Source organism: Pocillopora damicornis, chromosome 11 (genome assembly GCF_964200805.1).
Source record: "Pocillopora damicornis chromosome 11, jaPocDami1.2, whole genome shotgun sequence".
NCBI lineage: Eukaryota > Metazoa > Cnidaria > Anthozoa > Scleractinia > Pocilloporidae > Pocillopora > Pocillopora damicornis.
The window spans coordinates 9,931,210-9,958,852 of NC_142680.1; the positions used below are offsets into that span (position 1 = coordinate 9,931,210).

Consider the following 27,643-nt stretch of genomic DNA (forward strand, 5'->3'; position numbering starts at 1 on the left):
CGGCACAAGCTATCAGCGGTCTTCTCTTTTGTGCGGACCTTTGTGAGAACAGTATAACATCGAAGTGGATCTAAATTAAAGCGATTATTTCTTCTCTTCAGAAGCCTAAAACCTTCATTTCTCCCTCAGCTTCCAGACATGGAGAGTTTATATTCTGATTTTGGAAAAAATTCAGCTCTGCAGCGATGTTAAATGGGTGATTCACCGCGAAATGTGGCCAATTCCGGCATTTGTTTTGATACCACGAATCACGATGGATGCCGCCTACTTTTCGAAGGCAATACCTAGCTATTTGTTGAAGTTATCATGGATTTCACCAATTTGGTTATTGGAAAAATTCTGAAGTGAGCCATGAAGCCGGGCTGCAAAGCGGGTAAGCTGTATTTATGACGAAATCTGCTCCGGTGGTTCGATTTTGGTGTAGGCGAAAAAATCGCGAATGCTCGTACGTGTGCTGATTCAAACGGCCATAACTTTTGAAAAATCGAAAACGTACAGGGGTTTTTGCATATTTTTGCCTATAAAGGTCTAAACTTAACGGCTGTGTAGGATAGAATCGTCAACCAGGTCCCAAATCCCAAAACTTAGCGTCTAAATCAAGGTTATTTACGGCCATCGGCCGATGGCGATTACTAGTGGTCAGAATATGCTAAAATTCGCCTTTTCACATATGTTGAGAGGGCAAATTCTAACTTTCTTGGAAAACTAGAAAGGTTTTTAAGCAATCTGATATAAATTCTGTGGCTTAACTATGCGAATCAAATATTTTACAACGTTACAAAATATGCCTATTTTTCAATTTTCGAGACGTTGCGACGGTCCCTACGGACTGGGAAATAATTATGGCCCGTAATGCAGTCAGAAAATTATTTCGAATCAAACCAAATCTAATTTAGTTCTTTCCTAAGTAAAGTCTTTCTGTTAACAGAGTTTCAGGCAAAATTATTTTTGACGCAAAATTGACCGGGTGGAAATAAGAGAGACAGCCTCTTAATTGTACCTTTTTGTACCAGTTGGTGGTATAGGAGTTAAGCAGCTAAGCATTTTATCTCCTTCATCGGCTGAACTGAAAGGTAATTTAGCTCATGTTTTCTATTATGTACCAATTACCCTTATCTAAACAGGAGAAGTATGTTCCTGAAATCAAGCAATTTTTTCCAGCATTCTAGAAGAAACAAAAATGTATAACCAACAGCGTTTTCATTTTCCAAAGAGGGACATTGGGTTTCAAACATCATTTCTGAAAATGCCTATAATCCGGTTCCAAACGCAACCATTTTTGAAAATAACTTAGTAACTATACCACGCAAACTAAACTGCATTACTATTAAAGGGAAAATTAAGAGGAGTATTTTCTAAATCTTAAGAGGAACATTAGGACACAATTACTTGCTGTTTACACTAATGCTTCTCTGACGACTTAACTTGAACTCATGCCACTTTGTCAATGTAAAACATGAGGATAAACGAAAAAGAGAAATACTGACAAAACTGCCATCACGTGTTTCTTCTCCTGCTTGAAATGGTCCGTTAGAGATTATTACGAAGAACTTCCTTGCCTAAGGGGAAAGTATACTTGAATTTTGGATGAATGGCAGAGAGGGGAAATCATATCTGTCGCATAGTTTTCACAGTTATGTAATTCTAGTCGGTGAAGAATGGAAATGTAGGAAGGGTTTGTTCGTTACAAAGCAAAGGCGTTGATCCAAATCTTTCGCCCTGAGTTTAGAGATTATATTCAAATTTATCTACATCATATTCCAAGATCAATCTCCCAAAGCTGATAACAGTACTTGAATTCTCCACATGACAGAAATCAGATTTACTCTTATAAAAATTTGCCCAATCAGGAGCAGTTTTCCTTGGTAAAAGTAGCTCTTGCAGCTGTAATGTAAAATGACAACAATCCCGCAAATTTCTTTACTTTTGCCCCTAATCATAGTACTTAAAACAGTTGTGGCTCATATCATTGTTCAGTTCTAAACGCCTGGCTTCTAAATAATCAAGGATTTGGCGGGGGGGGGGAGGGGGGTGAAGATTACTTAGTATCAATTAAGGAATACAATTTAAGTCATTAAAATTATGGTTATAGGTCATTAGTCGTTGAGGCGGTATCCTGTAAGTGTTCCAATTATTCAATTAGCATGGCTCAAAGCATTTAATGAGAACCATCAAAATTCTTTCGGGACCCTTTGAGGTAAATAGCGAAAAATAAAACGTCATATAATATAATACATCAACAACGAGTTAATTTGACAGTGGCCAACATTTTCCTTCCTGTAACAGTATTTCTTAGTAGTTTTCGTGTTGCCCTTCGCGAGGATCTCCTCGTCATCCGCACGTCCAAACGCTTGAATCTGTTGTTTGTCTTGTTAGGGCCAGTTGACGAGGTTCAGGAACACTGGAATCTACGACGAAGCCCTCAAAATATCTTGTACATTATGTTCAGTCTTCGTGGACAAAGACGGCCGGAGCGTGGTTAGACTTCTCGACCTGTTGTTGCGGGGTAAAATTCAGAACAACTACATATCCATACCCAAAGATTATACTGTAATCTAAAATGTAGCAAAAAGCAGCGACATTAGAGGAAACCCAAACGGCAGCTAATTTATTACATATGTGCGCTTCAAAGTTATAATTTTTTTCATTTCTAAGCCCCAGCAATAGGGCGAGAAATCTGTCCACGCTAGCTTATGGCCCTTATTGTCATCAAAGACACTGAACAGAATGCAGGGCTTTTGATGAATTCAGTGTTTGTAAAACTAGGGAATCCTATAATTCGAGATAATAAACACTGAGAGGTGGAATAGCAAGACGGAGTGGGGAACCAACAACGGATCAGTAGTCGCCAGCAATCTAAAACGAAAAAGTCTTCGCCAGGGATGTTAATGGATTTTGCAAGAAATTGATTTCATGATAATCCCCGGGTATTTAAAACTATACAATATTAGCGTTTGGTCACTGTTGTCAACATATTTTAAAATACTGCCATTCAAGTTTGTTATTGACAAAAAACCGGAAACATTGACAGGAGCAAGATAAAACACTATAAAACTCTTTTCTGCCTTTGTTATGTTATTTTCCACTTCATTCGACCTCTCCTTTATGCAAGGATACTCATTAGGATTACTCCACTATGATCATAAGCAAAAGTGATTTACCTTCAATAAACAAATAACTTTAAAAGCTCTCCTTCTCTGAAGATAAATTTCTTCCCACATTTTCACATTGGTAAGAAAGAAAAATGAAATGGAAGTATTATTATCTTGTTCGTTTTCACACCGTGGTGCATATGAATGCCCTGAGTTATTGCATTCGCCATTACTGCCCTAGATTGAAGCAAAGTCTTTTCAGACATCGTTAATGTTTTGACTCTGTCCCTTATTATTTTATTTATTATTTTTTAACGAATATTAACAACAGCACGTGCACGTTGTTATTATGTTTATTAGTCGTTACTTTCCAATAACGCATACGTAGCTATATGAGTCCGCTATTATACAACAAATAAGATGATGACTCGACGAAGATCTAACTCCATGGAGAGCAAAGTGCTTGTCTAATTGTCTGCTTTACTGCTTTTCTCACTTCGCTTATCTTCCAGCAGTAAAGAAATGGATTCAAGGTAGAGTTAAAATAAAGTAAGGTTGCTACTATTCCCCTGACTAGGACTATATGTGATGATAATATTTTTCTATGAGCTGTCACACTTTCAACTATAATATATGGTGCATAACAAACAACTAGAGCTAACTGCACGGACAGTGCACTGTACACTGCTTTTCTGTATCGCAAAAGGTTCAGCGAATGTGGTTGACTGGACTGTTGTTGTACGCGTGCCTTGTTATTACGGAGAGTGTAGAAAATCTTTGTGTACGCGGCCATTGAGATGACTAAACATAACGGTACAATTATATATAAAAACCAAAAGCCTATACGTTTAATTAAAATGTAGCATATAACAGCAACACTAGACGCAACCCAGACGGCAGCTACTATTATATAAGTGCGCTTCAAAGTTACAATTTGTTTTTATCTCAGCCCCAATAACAGGGCAAGAAGTCTGTCAACGCTTATGGTCATCATTGTCGTCAAAGATACTCCACACAGCGCATAGCTTGATAGGTAGCAGGCACTTCTTGCGTATCGACAAAGATTCCATTGTTTGTAAATTGAGGAAATCCGATACGTAACACTGAGAGGATGGGTAACAAGACCAACCAACAGATCGGTAGTCGCCAGACTACGGTACAAGAGTTTCGACGACGGATGAAGCGAAGATTCTTTGCGAAGGGCAACTAGGATTAGAGAATTCCCAAGAATTGCAGTGAGGGAGAGAAATATATTTAGCACTGCGAGATGAATTGATGGTTGTTGTGATCCACTTGTTAAAGTGGGGGAGCATACTAGTTCTTCGAGTGTTTTCATCTGTATTCCATCTCCTGTTAAATTGTTTGCAGATATCATTCTCATCTCGTCTCCTATTTCTCTTTTTTAAGGTTACCTGAGATTGCGATGAGAGATATGTCGTCTTGGCAATACCCGCAAAGATACGATATTTTATACCTTACTTTATTAGAAACGATATTATGAAGACTTCCTTTGCGATCACTAAATACGCAATGCAAGAAATAAGACCGACCATTAAGTTCATTTTATTTTATTATTTTTTTTTTTCACTTCAGGGTGTGCCTCAGGCGGAAATTAGTAAAAAGCATATGTAATCTATAATATCACTATCTCATAGCTCGACAAATACTCGCTTTTCACCTATATAAGCTTTTATAACTAGGATATGTAATAAGTATCATTTGTGTGAGATTGAGGAGAATCAGAAGCTAAATAGAAAAAGTCCGCACCGGCGATATTGATAGATTTTGGAGAAAATTGAATTCGTGACAATCTCCGAGTGATTAAAACTATACAATATTGGCGTTTAGCCACAGATGCCAACATTTCCTAAAGTAATGGATTTCAACTTTGAATTAATAAAGCCTTCCAGCTCTTTACTTTCCATTTCGCTCCTGACTGAAGCTAGAAACGGAAACAGCAACATGAGCAAGATATATCATACTACCAAACCCTGTCGAATTTAGTTAAGTTGTTTATTCCTTTCATACGCCCTCTTCCCCTATTCCAAGACATTAATTGTAATTACCCCCCATGATCAGAAGCAAAAGTTCCATTTTATCCCACGCCTTCATATTACTAAGAACGCAAAATAAGGAACATCGAACGAAATTATGGTTTCTACACCATACATTCATACATAACTGCTTGTTCTATTCGCAATAAATGCCATTGCAGTAAACAAAATTTTTTCAGAAGATAATTTTACTAATCAACTTAGTCTTTTAATTTCTTCAAGTCAAAATGTTATCAAGTTTTTATTTTCATGACTTTCTAATAATATAACCGACAAGCGTCTTCTTGTGGCAACCGTAACTTTAAAAGTCCGGTTTGATATAATGAATAGAATGATGACTCGAGGCAGATCTAACTCCATGGACAACAAAGTGCTTATCTGATTGTCTGCTTTACTGCTTGTCTCACTAAACAAACCTTCCAGCACTAAATAAATGGGTTTAACGTCGATTTAAAGACTTAATGTGATGAAAATTTTTCTCTTTGAGCTGTTCAAATTTCAGGAATGTCACTTGGTGCATAAAAAGCATCAATGGTGCGCTGTGCACCGCCTCTCTGTATCGAGAAATGTTGAGGGTATCTTTTGTTTCTTATCATATATGTGGAAAATTACTTATTTAATATCTTGACTTAAAACAAAAGGGCACATGAAGGGAATTAAAAGAAAAGCAGAAAAGTTTTTAATAGCGTATTATCTTGTTCCTAGCACGTCTCGTTTCTCTTTCTAGTCAGGCACGAAACGGAAAGTGAAAGACTAGCAGACTTTTGAAATTAAATATTGAAATAGTTTACGATGTGTCGGCATCTGCGACTAAAGACCAATATTGTATAGTTTTAGTCACTCGGAGATTGTCACAAATTCAATTTTTCCAAAACCGATTAACACCTGTGGCATGGACTTTTCATTTTAAGCTTGCTGACTTCGATAATGATTCCTGTAAACTTCAAAAAAGAAAGGTGAATTACCCATTACAGTGGTAAAAGTTTATCCACGTATTAAAAGAGGTAGTATTAATCAAGAGATGTGAAATGATGATATCACAATGTCTTCTGCTTGCCTCATTTTGCCAATTCACGCCTAAAGCGCACGAAAAAGTTCAAGAGAAGAAATGAATTTTTTTTTTCAAAGTCGGTTTTCTCGCCCAGCCTATTGAGTGATCTCCCCGGGAAGTCCTTATAAGATCGTTTTTCAAACATTACGGTTTCAGTGGTCGTACCTGGGCGGGTGCTGTTAAGACGAATATTTCTCGTTGCAATCACGAGCTATATTACAAAAAAATAATAATTAAATAAAAAAAGATACATAAGAATGATTAACACAACTTATTTAACAGTAGGTGAAATACATATAAAAAAATATCAGGAACTTGCATGTTCCCCTTCTTTTGCAGGCGGATTACTACAACAATCCATTTATCTCGTATTGTTTAGCATGGTCCTCTCCCTCACTATATTTCTAATCCTTGTGGCCCTTCAGAAAGAATGTCCCCTTCATCCGCCGTCCAAACTCTCGTGCCGTTGTCTGGCTTCATCTGATCTGTCGGTTGGTCTCATTACCCAGCCTCTCTCTATGCTACTCATCGGATGTTGAGTATGACGGCTATAAGTGTTAACAGACTTCCCGCGCTGTTCTTAGGGCTGAGATACAAACAAGTTGTAATTACGGAGTCTACAAGTATTATTTTAGCTGCCGTTTGGGCTTTACTAGGTGTCTCTGCCTTATGCTATATTTCAGATTACCGTATAACCTTATGGAATAAATATATATCTGTGTTACATCTTGTTTAGTGATCTCAATCGGCTCATACACAAAAATTTTTCTCACCCTCATTTATCGTCAGGCACAAGTACAAGATCATTTTCAGGCGAGCTAAACAAATGCACTGAACATTTCGCGACTCAGAAAGGCGGTATACAGCATTTTCATCCTGTCAATCGTCACCGGAGGGTAAGCAGTAACCTTACTTTACTTCAACTCATTTTTGAATCTGTTTCTTTAATGTTGGAGGATTAGTGAAGTGGGACAAGCAGTAAAAGAGACAATCAGACAAGCACTTTGCTGTCTATGGAGTTAAAATCCCCGTTGAGTTATTTTTGCACTAACTCTTTCAAAGCTGACTTCCCACTTCAAGCAAAGAACGTTCACCGGAATGTTGGACATATGAATCCAAACACTAACCTTGTCTTATGAGCGGTATTTCATTGGCAATGAACAGTTTTCATATTGATTAGTTTATTAGTAAAGAGCACTTGGGCCCTTCGAACTAGCACTTTTTCGTCCGTCGGGGAACGAAACTTTGTCAACAACAAAGTTAAACTCAAGTATTTAACAACTATTCAGCGAAGTGGAGGTGAATAGATAAACAATGGCTTCCATTTGGCGCGAAAATACCCACATAGATCTTTCCGCCGACATTACTATTCCGAGAAACGAACAGTTTCCGAGAGCGAACTGTGAAAACTGTGAGCTTCGAGAAACAGATGATAGACAAGTAAATTTTCGCGCCAAATGGAGGCTAGAGTACTATAAAGTACTTTTTACCATTTAAGAACTGATATATTCGCCCTCTTTGGATGGTGGATTGCAACAGCAATCGATTCATCTCGTAATAATAAACATCTTCCTCTCCGTCACGGCAACTCTCGGAAATTCTCTTATCCTTGTTGCCCTTCGGAAAGAATCTTCCATTCATCCACCGTCCAAACCGTTGTACTGTTGTCTGACAACGACTGATCTTTTGGTTAGTCTCGTTAGCCAGGCTCTCTATGTTATTTATTGGATATCCTTAGTTTACAGAAACCGGAATCTTTCTCGATAGGCAAACGACGCAGGCTACTTAACCAGCTATGCATTTTGTTCGGTGTTTTTGATGACAATGACGGCCATTAGCGTAGACAGACTTTTCGCACTGTTGCTGGGGCTGAGGTACAAACAAATTGTAACTCTGAAGCGCACTAATATTTCTTTTGCTGGCGTTCCGGATTTATCAGAAGTCCCTGCCTTATGCTATATTTCAGATTACCTTATAACTCTTTGGTTTGGATATATAGGTGTTCCGTCTTCTATGGTGATCTCAGTCGTACCTTACACAAAGATTTTCTGCTCATTCCGTCATCATAACGCCCTAGTACATACAAGATCTTACAGATCTACGGTCGAGTCATCCAAATCTACTGAAAATTTCGCGATACAGAAAGGCAGTGTACCGTGCACTGTGGGTGCAGTTAGCATTAGCTGTTTGTTATCTACCATTTAATATATTGATTGTGGTGGCCCGGAAGACATTTTCGTCGCATATAGTCGACACCAGAGAAATAGCAATCCCCTTACTTTACTTTTCTTCAACTCGAAGCTAAATCCGTTCCTTTACCGCTGAAAGATTTTTGAAGTGAGACAAGCAGCAAAGCAGAAAATCAGACAAGCACTTCGCTGTCCATGAAGTTAACTCTTCCTCGAGCAAACATTTTATTAATTGTTTCGAGGCTGACTTAAAAATTTACGGTTGCATTAAGACAACGTTTGTTGGTTTCGTTATCTGAAAATTAATGACTGTTATATTGGTGTACGAGCTTTTGTTAGAAGATTTCATTTCCAGTTGAACAAAAAGAATAGACAGAAAGTGTAACCATATTTTTCATGGGACAGCACTTATTATGAATATAACAACTCATAATATATGCATGCACGTATGGTGTAGAAACAAATTGGACGTTGTTCGATATCACTTCATTATTTCGTTTCCTACGTAATATGAAAGTGTCAATTAGAAAAAAGTTGCAAATCCAAGAGCAGTAAAGACTACCTTTTGATGTTTTTTTTTTTAATAGACGAAAAAAAGTGTGTCAATTTCTTTTGATCATGCTCAAATGAAGCGCTTGACATTCACGCCTTTTTGAAAGGCAGTCATAATGTTAATTGTACACTTAAATCAAATTTGTTTAAATATTCGAAAAATGCCGATATTGCGTACGAAAGTGACGAGGACGCATCCAAACCAGTCGCTAGAAACTTTAAACTCTCTAATCACTCTAAGCAGCATATGACAGCTTGCAGCCTTTTCCTACATCTAGGCAGTTCGGAAAGCAGCAAAACTCTAGAACAAAATTTTATCTTTTAACTCAGCACTCCTAATCCCCATGGTATCAACGAGCGCTTTTCATTCCGAATATAATGTAACACGTTATTATTTCCTTTGGTTGCAAATACTTTTTTTGCTTAACTACAGATTTTATCATTGATTGCAAAAGGATAAAACTTAGAGATGTTTGCGTCTCACTCGCAATGAAAAGTCATTCCTAAATTAAATTCATTACTCAAATAGGTAGTTGTGTCGCACACTAATGTTTACTAACACACTTCCGTGACGTTCATGGATTGACAGCAGGAATGAAGTACCAAAATGATTGTTTCCATTTATTGAACGTTTTAAATGCATGGCACAACCAAGATCTCCGCCAAAAACAAATCGTAGTTTTTGTTACGCGAGGACCTTCCAAGCGAGCGTCTTTAAAAGGTATTTGAAATTCTCTATCCAAATGCTGATCTTCCTTTTCAACTGAAAAAGTGGGGATCAGCAAATCCAATAGGCTTGCTTTGTTTCTAATCGAAAGGGAAAATTAGATAACGAATGCCTTGGTGTTAGGCAGAAAGCGACTGAAGGGAATTAAAAACGTGACGAAAACAGAAAATGTTTTGATGGTGCAAAAGCTTGCAAAATTCTGCTCCTCCCACTGTTTTCATTTCTAACTGAGTACGTAGAAACCTGTAAAGCTTTGTTAACTACAAAGTTGAACATGAATATCTTGGTATAGTTACGGGAAAATTTAGTAATTTTTCTGTGTGATTGTTTGGAGCATACTTTTTACTTTTCAATATTTTAGCTGTTCTCAATTCATTCGAGTTTCTTTTAATGTAATGTTTTAAAAAACATAAAAGCAAACAGTAAGTTCTTTCAACTTCTAACTTCTTTATATCGCTTTGTTCTTACTGCCTTTATGCGCCTGAACATCAATCCTTCTGTGATCTTATTCTAAGTGGACATTGTTAGGTAAACAGTCCTCGTAGAGACCTTTTCAGGCAACTTTTCAGGGAACTTGCCAGCAGAATTTATGTAAATAAGTTCTTTTCATGAAATTCATTTTTCTCGTTGCCACTTGTTTAAACTTTACACCAACATCAATTAACATTAATTATAAGTGACTTCTCACTTTAACTTGTTAAGATATGTATTTTTAATTTTGAAGCTGTAAGTTCAATCTCCTTTTTCTTAATTACTACCGATAACTTCAAGAGACATTTCCGCTTAATTTGTGAGACTATTCAAATATTAGAGGAAGATGTTTTTCGTCTTGTCACGAACGTGGGACAAAGAAAAATTCCGAGTCTCCATGAGGAATCGAGCCTCAGACCGTCGGATTCCGCGCTCTGATGCTCTAACACTGAACCACAGAGACTTTACGGTGAGCGAGGTCTATTACGAAGTTTATATGACACGCGTCCTCTACACTGCCAGGATCAGAAATTTCTATAGCGTCATGTTTTTAAATAGAGTAAGAGAGATGGTGCTATCGATATTTTGTTCTCCGCGAAAGTCCAGTTCGTGCGAATGCCACAGTGATGGTTACGCCGGATACTTCTTGGAGCTTCCAGGACGTTATCAAAGTTCAAGAGAACTCAAAATTCAGTTCCACGCAGGAGGCGTGATCTGATCCCTTCGGCGCCGGCAAGAAAGGACCGCTCGGGTAACGTGAATACCTCAAATTTCCTTTTTTCAATTTATGAAGTCCGTGAAGAAAGGAAGTCAGTCTTTCCCGCCGACAGAATTAAGACGACCAAGGTGCAAAGAGAGGTGAAAACTTCTTTGCTCGAAGAAGAAAATTAGGACTTCTTGTTTGAGTTGCCATTTTATCAAAGTTCCCCGCCGCCGCCGACGCACTACACCGTTTCCAGTAAAAACATTGAATCAATTCCTTCCAAAGACCCACCACGAATTTTTACCGATACGAGTCAGAGCCAAACAGGATAAAACGAACACAGAGGCCATAGATATCAGCATCCATTCAAACGAAAGTCCGTCCATTGTTTCAACCGTCCGTCTATCGTTCAGCCAAGTCCGTCCAAACCGTTAAGTTGTGCAGCGAAACGATAGCGCACGAAGTTCACTTATTTCTGATCGATCCCTCGTCGCCCCAGAGGTTAAAGAAATCCGTGATTCCAAGAATCTAAGATCACCGGAGAAAGAAAATCAAGAGCTCGTGGTTGACCTGTCCAGTTAATTAATTCACCAGCGGATCTTTACGAATTGTTGCGAAATAAAGAATGTACACAAAACCAAAACAAATATAGAAACACAAAAACCATTTTGCGTCGAGTCAAGTTTGGGCAGAGACTCTGAGGAAGAACTAAGCGGGGCAGAATCAGAAGTTAGAGAAGAATTTGTCCCGGCAACGCCATTGTAAACAAAGCGTATTCGAACCACTAGCTGATAGCGAATTCGAGCATGGCAACACTTTGAGCGACCAAGAAATAATCACTACACACGATAAGCAATGATAAATGGAGGAAGTAGTTTCAAGACTAAACCCGTATTTACAGTTAATCAGAAAGATCTCCCACCCACTTACAGTAAATGAAGCGGACACGTACCCTAGCAACCTAACCACTATAAGTAAAATAGAAGGAAAACCTGTTCATCAAATGGTGGATACTATTGCACGCGTTTCAGCTATTAAAGAAGAAGTTTTAAAAGAAATCTATGGTGATGCTCCCTGTTCCGCAGTTCAGACTGTTACTACAACTAATAGGAATTACGTATACCTTGCCTTTATACCTTAAGAATATTCATTTCCCTCGTGAATTCAAAGTCGTGCACAAACTTGCCTATAATGCCATCCTTGGTCGCGATTTCCTCTAAGTAAACAGAGCCATGATTAACCTCGATAACAACACCATTACTTTAAAAGAATTGGTAAATCAACAGAAAGAAGCAAGTTCAGCGAGTGCCTCTAGGAACGTTTATACCTTAAAAAAATAATACCAAAGCAGCTAGAAACGCCTCCACTAGTAAAGCTTCTTTAAAGCCCACTCCAGAAAATTTTTCTTTCTTTCCAAAGAACAAAAAGTTGCACTAAGCCAGTCTTTCTTGATATCAGTGCTCATTACTGTCCCAGTCCGCAACAATTCACAACGACGCAAATGATAACTTCAGGTCTGTTATTCAAAGACCACTACCGTCCTTCGCACAGATGTCACAAAGAAGGTTTGGCACCAAGGTGATCTTTTTGATACTCCAGCCAAAACTGATTACAGAATGGAATCTAACAAGGGATTTGATCGGTATCAAGAAGCACCTCCAGGAATAGTTATGGCTAAGTTTCATTATGTATCCAAGAAGAGTATTTATCCTCAGACGCCTGACTGGCTTTTGCAAAAGGCAGAGAGTACCACTTAACTGTTGACTAGAAAGTAATATAGAAGATCAAGAAGATTGCTAAAATCTTATTTTAAAATTCCTCCAAGAAGTATGTTGAACTCCTCGGTAAATAGAAGGTTACGCGAAGTAAGAAATACGTCTTAAGTGCAAAAGCAAAAGAAAAATATTGTTTTGACTTAAGAAAACAATACTTTATCTATGATGAGAATACCAAGTCCATTCGTCATTTTGACCCCCACAATATCTGGAAGTCTCCATTTAAGGTGGGGGGAATGTTACGGGAGAACTTAGTGATTTTCTGTGAGTTTGTTTGGAGCATATTTATTACTTTTTCAATTTTGTAGCCGTTCTCAATTCATTCCAGTTTCTTTCTTGTAATGTTATAAAAAAGATAAAAGCCAACAGTAAGTTCTTTAAACTACTAACTTGTACATACTGCTTTGTCTTCACCGCTTTGTGCGCCTGAAAATCAGTCCTTTTGTGATCTTATTCTTAGTGGACATTGTTAAGTAAACAGTCCTCATAGCGACCTTTTCTGACAACTTCTCGAGGAAGTTGCAGTTGAATCTGTGTAAATTAGTTCTTTTCCTAAAATTGATTTTTCTCCTTGCCACTTGTTCAAACTTAACACCAACATCGGATAAATAATCATTAATTATAATTGACTTCTCACTTTTACTTGTTAAGATATATATTTTTAAATTAAGTATGCAAGAAGGCATGTCGGTTGTCGACATGAACTAAAATAAAGTTACCGTAGAAATAAACGCTGGCTTATTCTTGACGTCCGTAGCAAGTTCACTTGAAGCAGGTCTCTGCGCACCAGGAAACCGTGACGAGTTTCCGTTCCTGCTGCAAGTGGTCTCTCCAGAGCTATTTTCCCCCATTATTGTCGCGTTCCCCGCAGAAATGTTGGCATCTGTGACCAAACATTAATTTTGAATACTTAAATGTACTTGGGGATTGCCACGAGTAACAATTATTTTCTAGACCATTTGAAATCTCTGGCGAGTACTTTGTTTTTCTAGATTGCTGAAGTTGACAATGATTCTTCTCAACTTCATAGAAGTTATATTAAAGCTTAATTACCAATCATTAAAATGGAGGTTAATCCAAGGTACATGGGAGCAGTTGTCGTGCTATGAAAAAATGCCTATTTGTTTTTGTATAATCATTTCTGGGCGGCTGCTGTTACCCTAAATTATTTCTCGTTGCAATCACAGGTAACCCTAAAGAAAAGAGGAACACAGAAGTATGATGGCAAGAAATAATTTAACAGGAGGTGGAGTGCAAGTGGAAACATTTCAAGAACTGTTATGTTCTCCCTCTTTGGCAGGCGGATTACAACAGCAATCAATTTATCTCGCAGTGGTAAATGTAATCCTCTCTCTCACTGCAATTCTTGGTAACTTTCTAATCCTCGTTGCCCTTCGTAAAGATTCTTCCCTCCATTCGCCATCCAAACTTTTGTATCGCTGTCTGGCAACAACTGATCTGTTGGTTGGTCTCGTTAGTCAGCCTCTCCAAGCTATTTATTGGATATCCGCAGCTAACGAACACTGGAATCTTTGTCGATACACAAGGGACGCCGCATACATGACCGGCAATGCATTATGTGGCGTATCTTTGGGGACAATGACGGCCATAACCGTTGACAGACTTCTCGCCATGTTGTTGGGGCTGAGAGATAAGCAAACTGTCACTTTGAAGCGCACAAATATTATTTTAGCTGCCATATGGGTTTTATCTGGTGTTGCTGCTTTATGCTACATTTTAGATTACCGTATTAATTTATGGTATGGATATATCGGTGTTCCATCTTGTTTATTGATCTCAATGGTCTCGTACACAAAGATATTTCGCACCCTCATTTATCATCAGGCACAAGTACAAGTTAATGTTAAATTACACTCGAGCCAATCAAATTCACTGAACATTTCGCAATACAGAAAAGCGGTGTACAATGCACTGTGGGTGCAGTTTGCATTCGTTCTTTGTTATATACCATTTATCGTAGTTGAAATCGTGGTTGTGGGGGCTAATAAAATAACATTTTCATCACATTTACTCGTCACCAGAGGAATAGCAGCAACCTTACTTTTCTTCAACTCCACGTTAAATCCATTCCTTTACTGCTGGAAGATTAGTGAAGTGAGACGAGCAGTGAAGCAGACAATCAGACAAGCACTTTTCTGTCCATCGAATTAGATCTGCCCCGATTGAAGAACTATTTAATTTGATATTTTAAAGCTAAGCTGATTTCACGGTTTCTACAAAACGCTTGTCGGTCACTTAAGATGGTATACGTAATGAATATGAAAGTTAACCATTTTGTTGCTCGAGCTTTGGTTAAAATTCTTTATTTCCAATTGAGTCAATAAAGCGGCAAAGAGTCGAAACAAACAGCAACCACATCTTGAGGAGACTTTGTTGCATGCGACAGTGCTTATTTTGATTATAGACTCGTGATATAACCACGTACAGTGTAGTAACAAACAGGAATTTCGTTCGATATTACTTCCTTGGTTTGCTTTCTTAGTAATATGAAAGTATTGGATGAAAATGAACTTCAAAGAATATCAAAGAAATGCCATCGAAGTTATTTGTTTATAGACGGTAAAACAATTTCAACATTTTTTAATGTTACGCAAATAAAGCACTTGACGTTTTTGCCCTTTTGCCATACGAGCCTGTCACAAGTGAGAATATGCTTTTGTCTACAAAACAAATTGATAAAGAGTACTTGAAAGAAAACTGGCCATCACTGGTTCTTACTGAGTTCTCTCAGAGAACGAACAACGGAATCTTTGTTGATACACAAGGGACGCCTCCTTCTTGACGGGATGTGCATTATGTGGAGTATCTTTAGAGACAATGACGGTCATGACCGTTGACAGACTTCTCGCCCTGTTGTTGGGGTTGAGATAAAAAAACAAACTGTCACTTTGAGGCGCACAAATATTATTTTAGCTTTCGTTTGGGTTTTATCTGGTGTTGCTGCTTTATTCTACATTTTAGATTACCGTATAACCTTATGGTATGGATATAACTGTGATCCATCTTATTTGGTGGCCTCAATCTTCTCCCACACAAAGATATTTTGCACCCTTGTTCATCATCAGGCACAAGTACAAGTTCATTTGCAACTACAGTCGAGTAAACCAAATCACTGAACATTTCGCGACACAGAAAAGCGGTGTATAGCGCACTGTGGGTGCAGTTAGCATTAGTTGTGTGTTATATACCATTTATCGTAGTTGAAATCGTGATTGTAGAGGCTGATAGAAAAACATTTTCATCACATTTACTCGTCACCAGAGGAATGGCAGCAACTTTACTTTACTCCAACTCGAAGTTAAAGCTGTTTCTTTATTGTTGGAAGATTAATGAAGTGAGACAAGCACTTTGCTGTCCATGGAATTAGATCTTCCTCGATGAATGCATTATTTTATTTGCTGCTTCAAAGTTGAAAATACAAAGTTTGGGGTCACTTTATGAGATAGAAATGAATATGATAGTTAACCACTTTGTTGCTCGAGCTTTTTTTTAAATTCTCTATTTCCAGTTGATTAAATAAAACGGGAAAGAGTCAAAACAAACAGAAATTATATCTTTAGGAAACATTTTTGCATGCCACAGTGCTTAATATGAATATAACGACTCGTGATATAAGCACGTACAGTGTAGAAACAAACAGGACGTTAGTTCGATATTATTTTCTTGGTTTGCTTTCTTAGTAATATGAAAGTATTGAATGAAAGTGAACTTCAAAAGAATATTAAAGAAGAGCGATTGAAGCGTTATTTGTTCAATGTTACTCAAATCCAGTAGTTGACGTTTTTGCCCTTTTGCCATACGAGCCGGTCACATGTGAGAAAAACATTTAATTTAGCTGCGCATTAATGTTTAATAAGAGACTGCAGTCAATATTCCGTGACATTTGAGGAAAAGAGAAAGAAAGAAATGCCATAGAATTAGTAAATCCCAAGTACCGTTTTCCGTCTTTTTAGTGATATAAATGCAAGACACAACCATAAACTCCTGGCAAAAAAATGCAAAAGTTTTTTGCGTAAGAAACTTTCAAGCGTGTATTTCTTACAATTATGTGGAAGGTTGAATAAAAATGCTGTTATAAGAGATGAAGTCTTAAGGGTTGTTGAACGAGTTTTACTAGATCTTAACTTTCCACCGAATACATCCAACCGCAGTGAAGAAATTTTCCTGCCTAGACTTTAATATTGGAATTGCACAAGTGCCTCGCAACAAAAAGAACTTGATTTGTTATTAGTAACCAGACATCTAGAAGAAACTGATATCAGAGGGTCCTATAGGCCAACAATTGCTTCTGATAAAAACGAAAAATATTAATGATGAAGAGGGCGCATGAAGGAAATAAAAACAAAAAGCACAAAAGGGCTTGGTGGCGTAGTATCTTCCTTCTAGCACATTCTCGTTCATAGCTTATTAAGTAACTATTCATCAAAGTGGAGGTGAATAAATAAACTATGACCTTCATTTAGCGCGAAAATAACCACGGATATTTGTCTGTAGACACTATCTGTTCCGAGGAGCGATCATTTTTCCAAGAGCGACGCTCAAGGAAAACTGTGAGCCTCGAGAAACAGATATTATACGAGAATATGTAATTTCGCACCAAATGAAGGCTACTGTGTTTATTTCCTTCGAACAATTTTTATTTTTTTTAATGCGCACGATTGCTGCGTGTTCTCTGGCACAACTTTATTCAACAAATAAACATGTCCCTTCCTCTGCGACAGTAGCTAAACGCTCTTTTATCTTGAATTCAATGTTAAACGAACGCTTTTATTCATGAGGACTAAGGGCTTCAAAATATATATCGAATATCGCTTGGGGTAAGTATGTATATATATTACCATAACGTATTTTGGCATCTGTAAATTTTCATAGTTTTATCTATTTGAATTGCCACGAGTTTGTTTTTTTCGAAAGCCGATTAAGATCTTTGGCGAGCACTTTTTTTAATTTTAACTTGCTGAAAGTAATGTTACTCCTCGTTTTACTTTCCTAGAAATATTAAAGTGGAGGATAAAATTGAACTTCAAAGTGTAGCGAAGGAGAGCTGTTCAAGTTATTTGTTTATGGACGGTAAGTTATTTTCAATTTTTAAATCATACACAAATAAAACGCTTGACGTTAACACCCTATCGTCATACGAGCCGGTCACAATGCCAGTTAAACACTTGAATTTTTTTTTTTTTCAAAAAATTTCCCTAATACATACGAAAATTTAAATATGCTTTATCACCTGTAAGCAATTTTTAGGAGAAAGCATGAAATAAAATTGACTATTATCGGATCTTATTGAGTTTTCCTGAAAATCAATCGTTTCTCCTATATCAAATGCAACACATCATCATATTTCTTTGAATAGTTTTAAATTTTTTCCTTAACAGTGAAATGGAAATACCAGATGTTTCCGTTTGACTCGTAATGAAAATTTGTTCCTAAATTAAACTTCACCAATTACACAAATACGTAGTTGTGTCGCACACTAATATTTATTCACAGACTTCCTTTCATCTTGAAATAACAAAACAGTTGTTTCAATTTATTTAACGTTTTAAATGCTAGGCACAACCTAGATTTCCTGCCAAAAACAAATTGCAGTATTTGCTACGCGAGGACCTTTCGAGTGAGCGTCTACAAAAGGTAAATGAAAGTCTCTATCCAAATGATGTTGAAGAAGTTGAAGTGTAATAAGTTGTTTAACGAGTTAAAATAGTTGTTAACCATCCATCGGTTCATTTCTGACCGCGGTTTTATAACTTGTTTTTTCATGCCTAAGTATTGGAATATAACTGTCCCTATCAAAAAGGATCCTCGATCGCTCAAATGAATCGCGACAAGAAGAATCTAATCACCTGCCGTACACAGGACACCAACCATAAGACTTTATTTCATTTTTAACAGGAAAAGAGGAGGATCACAGAGTTCAAAGGCTTATTTTTCTTTTAAAATTGATACAGTTGACAACGATTCTTCTCAGATTCAGAGAAAATTATGTTAAAGCATAAAAACCAATCCTGGTAGTGAAAGTTTATCCGAGTTACGGGGAATAACTTGTCTTGCTCTGAAAAAATGCCTGTTACAAATGCCTTATGCTTTTCTCATTTTGCCAATTTACACCCGAGGCACATACAAAAGAAAACTTTTTGACTTAACAGCAGATGTTTAAGCATAGTTTAAAGGACGGTCTCCACAAGAAGTTTTATGTGATTATTTCTGGGCGTCTGCTGTTACGATGAATTATCTCTCGTTGAAATCACAGGTAACCCTAAAGAAAAAAGGAACACAGAAGTCTGATGGCAAGAAATAATTTAACAGGAGGTGAAGTACAAATGGAATCACATAAAGAACTGTTATCTTCCCCCTCTTTGGCAGTGGGATTACAACGGCAATCAATTTATCTCGCAGTGGTAAATGTAATCCTTTCTCTCACTGCAATTCTTGGTAACTTTCTAATCCTTGTTACCCTTCGTAAACAATTTTCCCTCCATCCGCCATCCAAACTTTTGTATCGTTGTCTGGCAACAACTGATCTTTTGGTTGGTCTCGTTAGCCAGCCCCTCTATGCCATTTATTAGATATCAATAGCTAACGAACACTGGAATCTTTGTCGATACACAAGGGACGCCGCCTCCATAACGGGTTATTCATTATGTGGAGTATCTTTGGGGACAAATGACGTGGACGACGGCCATAACTGTTGACGGACTTCTCGCCTTGTTGTTGGGGCTGAGATACAAACAAACTATCACTTTGAAGCGCACAAATATTATTTTAGCTGCCAGTTGGGTTTTATCTGATGTTGCTGCATTATGCTACATTTTAGATTACCACATAACCCTATGATGTGGGTATATCTGTAATTCATCTTGTTTACTGATCTCAATGGTCTCGTTCACAAAGATATTTGGCACCCTCGTTCATCATCAGGCACAAGTACAAGTTCATGTTGAATTACAGTCGAGTCAACCAAATTCACTGAACATTTCGCGATACAGTTAGCATTAGTTGTTTGTTATGTACCGCATACCATAGTTGTAATCGTGTTTGCGAAAGCTAATAAGAGAACGTTTTCATCACATTTACGCCTCATCAGAGAAATAGCAGCAACTTTAGTTTACTTCAATTCGACGTTAAACCCGTTTCTTTACTGCTCGAAGATTAATGAAGTGAGACAAGCATTGAAGCTGACAATCAGACAAAAACTTTGTTGTCCATGGAGTTAGATCTGTCTCGATTGAGGCAGTATTTTATTTGTTATTTTAGAGCCACGCTGACTCTATGGTGTATGGTTTCCACAAGACATCAGTCACTCTCTAAGATAGTAATGAATATGAAAGTTAACCACATCGTTACTCGAGCTTTTTGTTAAACTCTTCATTTCCAAAAGAGTCAAAACAAACAGCAACCATATCTTGAGGAAACTTTGTTGAGTGCGATAGAGCGTATTATAATCATAGCGACTCCTGATATAACCACGTACGGTGCAGAAAATGCAAAAGTCTCTACATGTTTGGAGAAAGAAGTTAATAATTTTGATCTCACAGTCACTCAATCCTGCGGGTAAAGGCCATCTAAAAAACTCTCTAAGAGGAGAAACTTGGGATATTGAGCATAAAACAAGCTCTATATAGTTAGCAAGGTATAAGGTATATGGAGGAAAAACATGGCGGTGATATTGCATCTACGAAAGTCAATTTTATTCATATTGCCAAAATTTTCGAATTAATCTAGAAGAGTCTTTATCTTTGTGTAAAGAACAAATATTGGGTAACTTCTTAAATAAGGTTAGATGACTCAATTGCTTAAAACCATGGAAGGCGAAGGATTTAGAAGCATTCTGATTATGGAAAAATTGAATGGACAATTGTGCACGCCATTCGATAAGTTTTAAAACACTTACGTGATGATACCCTCCTCAGTAGCGCTTCCTGCTTTGATGTTTTGGTTTATAGGAAAAATTTTTACTAACAGAAAATACGTGCTAAAAAGAGAACAAATTCACTGGACATTTTCAAGAAATATCTTAATAACCGAATATGAACCGTTACAGCAAGATCAGGTCCGTTATGAAATATCACAAGGATTCTGTGAAAAGAGAAAGTTTTTAATTCATTAAAATTTTGATTACGATATACTGGTCATGATGTCATATTATTATCGTTTCACGAAAAAGGAAGACGCTTCAATTCAACAGAAAGTAGAAAAAGACCAATTTCGATTAAGTCACAGACCCTATAAATTATAAAAGTCTATAAAGTAATAACTTTTAATTTTCTAACATGTTTTTACTTAAAAGAAAAGCGGTCTTCTTCGTTCACTTAAACATGACTATGAGATATTGAACTGATTTCATTCACACTTTTTATTCACCTTTTAACAGGGAATTTTATTTCACGCCATTTTCCATGTTCAACATGAATATATTACGTTAACTGTCAATCACGCGGGAAAAATCAACCTACGCTCTTGGTCCCTAATATTTTGATCAAAATATTTTTTACTTTTTTACGAATATGTCGAATTTTCCAAACACAAATGAATGGGTTTGAGCAAAATTGTATGTTTCTAACTTCAACCCCAGTATCTGATGATAAAATGTCACAAGAAGAACAGGAAAGTTGAAAATCAAGTAAACTCCAGCGACGAGAGAGATTTCCTTCGCTAATTTGGATTCTCTTTGTCTTTTTAGATTAATACTGAGAAGCCTGAAGTTATGCTTAAAGTTGTCTGCGATATCGTCGCACAGTGATTGTTATTCCAATCTGAGTTGCCGTCGAAAAAAAGAGAGAAATCCTGCATAGAATGAGTTGAGTACCTCTTACTTCTTGATCGATTTTAGCCCATTGCAGAGCACTAAGTAAAATATTCACCGTCCATATCCCGATAACGTATTCCACGATACGCTTTCGAGAGAAAAATGTAGTGTATATGCCAGGGAATCGAACTGCCACAAATCGCTCAAAGCTGATTGCGGTTAGTGTCACACATGACACTCCAAAACAAATGTAAAAAGCCACAATGTAGAGAACCATCGCATAACATGGAACTCCTTGATGCTGGTTTTCCAAGAGCCTGTAGCTGATATATCCTGGTTGGGTTGTTAAGCCGACTAAAACATCAGACAGCGCTAAAGAGGCAATTAATAGATTGGAAGGAGATCGAAGATGACTGCAGTTAATGATTGCCACAAGGATCAGTACATTCGCGATGATGGCATTTGGAGCAACTAGGATATTGATGACTGTCGTTATGAGATTCGTCGTAAAACGCTCTAAAGCTGGATCCGGAAGATTAAAAAAGTGCGAATTTCTCACAGTTGTGTTGAGATTCATTTAGTACAATATGTAAGCTGCGGATACCTCACAATGTTTCCTAAAATATCTCAATGGGTTTCAACTTCAACGTGCAATTTCAGCCAAAAAGTTGATTTTAATTATTTTCCCGTTTAATAAAGCGGAAAATAGGTAGTCTAATATCGCATTATCATAATGGCACGTGAGTGCAATTCGTCATGCCGTAAGGACCTTAAACGTCACTCAAAAAGCACATATCTTGAAACTGAAATTCAAAGTTCATAGCATCAAGTCTGTTTATACTCTCATGTCAGGAAGCAAATTGTAATTTGAGTTTTCTTAGCTATTTTCCTTCTTAATCTAATGATCAATGTCATGACCGTTGACACCAACAATCTACATAATGTGTTCGGACAATTAAATTAACTTTCCTCAATTCTCATTCTTGCTGTGCCTAAGTTTTGTGTGGGTAAATGTCTTGCTGAGCAGGTGCGATATCAAAAAAAAAAAAAACGCCCCATCGAAACTGAACAGGAAAAACTCAAGCAGCTGTCTTGAGGGCATGTTTCAACAATTAATGCATACGTGGTAAGGCTTCCACTGGGATTAGAGATAAAGTAAAACTGAGCCCGGCAGGTGTGATTTAGCGATTTGGTATGGCTGCCATCATATCCAGGCAGCGAATCAACAAAGCTTGATGGTAATTACTTTGTGCAAGTAGTTACTTTGTGCAAGTAGTTACTTTGTGCAAGTAGTTACTTTGTGCAAGTAATTACTTTGTGCAAGTGATTACTTTGTGCAAGTAATTATTGCACAAAGTTAAAGATAATGAAAAAAAGAAATCTCATAACTTATACACTGATGCAGATTTTAGCTTCTGAAGAAAATGTTAAACAGCGTTATCCGTGAGAAGCAAATGGAGATTCTGACAGCAATGCTCGGCGATTTATGAAGAGTTGACATTTTGCGCATATGCCCTTCGCAAAGACAAAGAGAAAAAATGGGGAAAAGTTCTTATTTTCTACATAAAATATAACGCTGCTTAACGGGTAAGTTTAAAACTTGATTTATTATCGACTAAGAGTTGGCAAAGAAGATGTGTCTTCGCCTTTACGACAAAAAAAAAAAGGTTACGTCTACACTTTAATATCAACACGATCATCTGCGTGGATTTATTTTTCTATTTAAGTTTTATAGTGTTCCCGGCATTAGATCTTGTATCGGCCGCTGATCTATAGCTGACTTGTTGCACAAAAGTGGTGTTTGGATGAATAAGACGGTGTAATCTATGCTTTAATGTCGCTCGAAACCTTCTGTCTCTAAATGCATAAAGAAGAGGATTTAAAAAGGAGTTGATGCTAAAACAAACAGTTGTTAATGAACCCACCAAAATTTCTCTGGTCGTTAAAGAAACTTTGCTGAAAGTTTGAGTCATCAACCATAATACTCCTATAAACACAGGAACAAGAAAAAACATCAAATTGCTTGTGACCAAGATTGAAATCTTTTTGGCCAGTTTTCCATCTCGCTTTATACCCATTTGATTTCCTGAGTTCCTCACATGGACAAAAATATGGAGATACATGGGAATAGTGATGATGTACAACAAAATTCCAATTGCGACGACACTGGCGCTGTACGCAAACGAATGAGGGATTCCCTTCGCAGGCTGGATCGGAAGGCAGAAGGTAGTCGTAGTGTATGTTCCCACACCGAAGAATGGAAGGGATGCCATAAATACAGCTATTGCCCACGAGGCAGCCATGCAATAGAGGCATGCTATTGCTGTGACAGAGATACTTGGTCTCATGGAGAAGATAATTGCTATATATCGTTCAGTAGTCAACAGCAATGAAGAAAGAGCTGCTGCAAATTGCCCGACAACCCACACAAAACCAATAGCTGGACACAAAGAGCTCATCACGCCAACGAAGGCTTGATAAGTCATAGCGTGACGTGATGACGTGATAGCAAGGGTGTACACTCCTAGGAAAAAATCACTCAAGGCCAAATTTGCAACAAATAACATACAAGGTAGTTTTCTGAGTGTTTTTGTGGTAGCCATTGTAAAAAACACTGTCAAGTTGAAGATTATTATTAATGGAGTTAACAGATATTCAATATATAGAGCTTCATTGGCACTGTCCCAGCATCGATGCATTGGGATGACTGTCACTTCAGAGGTGAAGCATTTTTCGTCGAAAGCAATTACAAATCCATACTTAGCAAATAAGCGAGATATTGATTCGACAAGGTAGCGTGAACCCCGACAGCGTGACTTTGGGTAAATGTCATACACTCCTTTCTTGAAAAGCGTCACGTTTGAGTGAGTTTGGTTCTTTATAAGTGTCTTGTTGTTGCAAGCACTGCTCCAAGTAACACCAGAGATGCGCTGAAGGCTTGACGCTTTGAGAACGTGTGAAGGAGGAACAAAGGTATTCTCAGTCACCAATAAAATTGCTTCGAGAGAAGGTAGCTCGCGGGAAATATTCCCATTCCAGATTTTCAAGTTTTTGAATTTGAGTTCCCTTTGAGAAAAGCAAATTGGTAATTAATCGCGAGGTTGCATTACAGTTCACACGGCATCCCATGTAAATATTGATCGTTAATACATATACCACATCTTTGAGATGTGCTTTTTGCGCATGGGTTAATTCGGAGGTGATTAGCAAGCAAACTTCTTCTTCGAGCAGTCGAAGAGACGAATCACGCGTCAAGGGTTTAATTTGCGATCATTTTTCGGTATATTGAAAAAAAACTACATTGATTCTATGGTTTCTACGTTTGTGGTATATACTGCAACAATTATTCAATAGTCTTGATGTAAGTGAAAATTGTGGATATTGACCTTGCTGCTAGACAGCTTAGTAGATATCCACTTCGATAAATAATCGGTAAAAACATATTATGTCGGTTAAATAGATATAATGTATGTACCTAATTGGTTCACCATGGTCGTTGTTACTGTTGTTGTCGTTTTTCGAACAAAATTCGAAATTATATCCAAAGGTATATACCAAGGCTATCTTTTTTAGCGAAAAAAGCTTACTTAGAGGTGAACAACTTCACGAAACAACTTCGAGCTAAGTTTTTAACTTGGTAATGTATATCTATGACAGGTGTCAATATCAATGGTAACGAAACTGTCGAACCCAATCGAGCTTCACGATGGGCAATCTTTCACCATATTAAAGTTCACAAGGCAACCAGGCGGACAATCAGACATGGTTTGATCCTACTTTGGTGAAAGATTTAATGAATGTAATCGAGAACTTACAATTCATAGACCCAACGTTTCGACACTCATGTCTAGTGCCTTCTTCAGGGGTGATCTAATCGCTGCAAGAAGAGGTCCTTTTATATTCTCACTAATTAGTTGCCCTTTTTTCGGACGAGTTCAAATAGGCATCAGGTAGTAAGCCGCCATCATCGCGATTTAAAGGAGCGCGGACAGGCTTCCAAATAACGGCGCTATTGGTAAAGTCGATTAGTAGTGATTTATCAATTTTCACCACTAATCGACGCTATCAATTAGTGAGCATATAAAAGGTCCTCTTCGTTGTTGCAGCGATTAGATCACCTGATGAGGGCATTAGACAGGAGTGTCGAAAGGTTGGTTCCATGAATTGTAACTTCTCGGTTTCATAAATTAAATCCTTAAACCAGGGTAGCATCAAACCATGTCTTATATTGTTAGACCATGCTGCTGTGCTCCTCAGATACGTTGATTTAACAAACTTTAAGTGAAAACGAGTATTCTTTGAACATAAAAATTAGCTTGAAGGCAAGGGAGAACAAAACGAATAAACCAAAAAGTTATATTTGATCACAAGTTACTAAAATACTTACAGGTATTTCAAATTGATGAACTTGGCAAATGTGCCTTCTGGTATATTGGTAGCGTTATCATCTACGACAGTACTAAAAAAGAATAACCTTTGGTCAAAGTGATATAGTTTGTTAGGAAACTCGAATAAACCTCACTTCTACTTGAGCCTAATAACTATGTCGTCATTAGGCATTTTTCTATTATTATTTTTGGTTCTATATTTCAGTGAGTACCGCCATTGTTCTTGGACGACGAATGTCCGTGTACCAGTATCAAGTTTGCTTTTTGTTTCCACTAAACAGAGACTAGTTTTAATTGGGCTTCAGGTAACCCAGCACAGAACAATTAAGTCGTTCTTGTTGCAAAGTGCCCAACTGAAGAATTGAGCAAATTTAACTCGATAATGCTGCAGGAGAGTGAAAGTCTTTCAGCATTTTTCATGCTGCAGGAGAGTGAAAGTTTTTAGTTTTTTCAGCATTAGCAATGATCGCTGACATAAAAATATCTCGCATCTTTCCTCTTCAATTCAGTGGGGACACCAAATTCTTCACTGACGTACTTAGGAACATTTTCAAAGGCGATTTCAAGCTATAACAAAGAGGAAGGATAGAGAAGAAGAGGAAAGAATGTAAAATAATGAGTCATAGCTATTTACGTACAGAGCGACGATTTCCTCTGGGTTCTTTATGGAACGGTTTAAGTCGTACTTTACGTCGTCTGTATAGCAAATGACCGTCACGTTATAACTTGAATAAGATGAACAACGACAGACTGGCGTGACACACGTCTCTGTGACAGATGTTGTGAAAGAAGGGGACAAAAAGATGGCCACAAACAGAAGTGCGAAGATTTGCTTCACCATGCATCTGTTGGGAGGGAAACAAGTTGACGCCAATAGCCTTTTCAGGAAACATGAAAAGAAATCAGATCTTCGATACCTTAAAGAGACCTCAAAGGAGTCTTCACTGACCCTTTAAACATCTAGATGGCGATAACTTTGTCTAAATGGTTTGAGGTGACCAGGAGCATTGACATTTTTTCTTTGATATGACCAGTGCGAATCTAGAAAATATCCCACCCTCCCTCTCTCCCATTTGGAATTACAGGTTTTTCCCTTTGGAAACTTAAACTTCCAATTCTAGTCTATCCTTTTATACTTCTTATCGGGGCGAGATAAGGTGTAATAAAGGCAATGAAGCAAGCACATTCTAATTTTTCTCAACATACTTAACGTTTTGATAGGATGTTAGTAACAAGTAGGGAGATGCGTGGCGTAAGGTTTAGGGCACTCCATACTCTAAATGGGAAAGGATTAGTTGGAGCGATGGCGAGGTTGCTGTGTTGTGTTCTTTACAAGGAATTTCCCTCTAAAATTGCCCATCCACAAATGAATATAAACATGCATCAGCAAACACGTAGAGGGAACCTGATAAAATACGTGGAGGGGTGGCGAGGGATATTGTACCTATAATAGATCATCGTTCTATTCAGAGCAGGAAATATTTTTCGGAACGCAATTTGGAAACTAACTCTTTTTGCATTCCATGAGGTCTCAAATTGACACTAAAGTTATGGGACACTTTCTCAAGGTCCGATCATAGAAGATACTATCTATTTGTTTAAAAATATGCTTTACAAACCTGTTTGTACGATTCCCAAATGATTCCAATTCAGTTAAGCAATATTCGACAACAGTTAGCACACAAGTATAGGAATGTTACGAACGGGGTTGAATTCCAGGGCGTATCATGACCACACGCCTGTAAAAGAAGCAGAGGTGAATTTTCTATAAGTTTCAGCCATGATTAACCTCATTGTAAATATTCATAGATATTTGGTTCAAATATCACCAATATGTGATGCAAAGAGCACTAGCTAACTATTCGTAAATA

The 27,643-nt window shown here is 37.6% G+C and overlaps 3 protein-coding genes and 3 pseudogenes across 10 annotated transcripts in view; 2 read left to right on the plus strand and 4 right to left on the minus strand.

Moving 5' to 3' along the window:
- The window catches only part of LOC149037405 (thyrotropin receptor-like), a 46,044-nt gene that overhangs the window by 14,039 nt on the left and 4,362 nt on the right, over nt 1–27,643 (minus strand). The window lies entirely within an intron of this gene.
- On the minus strand, nt 3,376–5,510 carry LOC149037406 (histamine H2 receptor-like; annotated as a pseudogene). Its single transcript, XR_016181408.1, has one exon. The product of XR_016181408.1 is annotated as a histamine H2 receptor-like (transcript).
- Nucleotides 9,523–16,668, plus strand: LOC113679586 (melanocyte-stimulating hormone receptor-like). The gene is made up of 2 exons (XM_089188490.1): nt 9,523–9,659; nt 13,802–16,668. The coding sequence occupies exon 2, from the start codon at nt 13,833–13,835 to the stop codon at nt 14,784–14,786; it is 954 nt and encodes a 317-aa protein (XP_089044616.1). The 5' UTR covers nt 9,523–9,659; nt 13,802–13,832; the 3' UTR covers nt 14,787–16,668.
- Nucleotides 18,907–19,872, plus strand: LOC149037407 (melanocyte-stimulating hormone receptor-like; annotated as a pseudogene).
- Nucleotides 20,087–22,835, minus strand: LOC149037408 (dopamine receptor D2-like; annotated as a pseudogene).
- LOC113679604 (thyrotropin receptor) overlaps nt 22,973–27,643 on the minus strand; it is a 31,229-nt gene continuing 26,558 nt past the window's right edge. For 2 of the 7 annotated variants that reach the window (XM_089188476.1, XM_089188479.1), the window contains 4 exons: nt 27,392–27,511; nt 26,411–26,617; nt 25,772–25,843; nt 22,973–24,450 (listed from right to left, as the gene is read on the minus strand). In XM_089188476.1, coding sequence (XP_089044602.1) covers nt 23,103–24,450; nt 25,772–25,843; nt 26,411–26,613 — 1,623 coding nt within the window. In that variant the 5' untranslated portion in view covers nt 26,614–26,617; nt 27,392–27,511 and the 3' untranslated portion in view covers nt 22,973–23,102. Of the gene's footprint in view, nt 24,451–25,771; nt 25,844–26,410; nt 26,651–27,391; nt 27,512–27,643 lie in introns of all 7 variants that reach the window. The other 5 variants (XM_089188477.1, XM_089188478.1, XM_089188481.1 and 2 more) reach the window with 4 other exon arrangements.

Coding starts and splice junctions, on each gene's coding strand:
- LOC113679586 (XM_089188490.1), top strand. CDS start 13,833: ATGATGGCAAGAAATAATTTAACAGGAGGTGGAGTGCAAGTGGAAACA.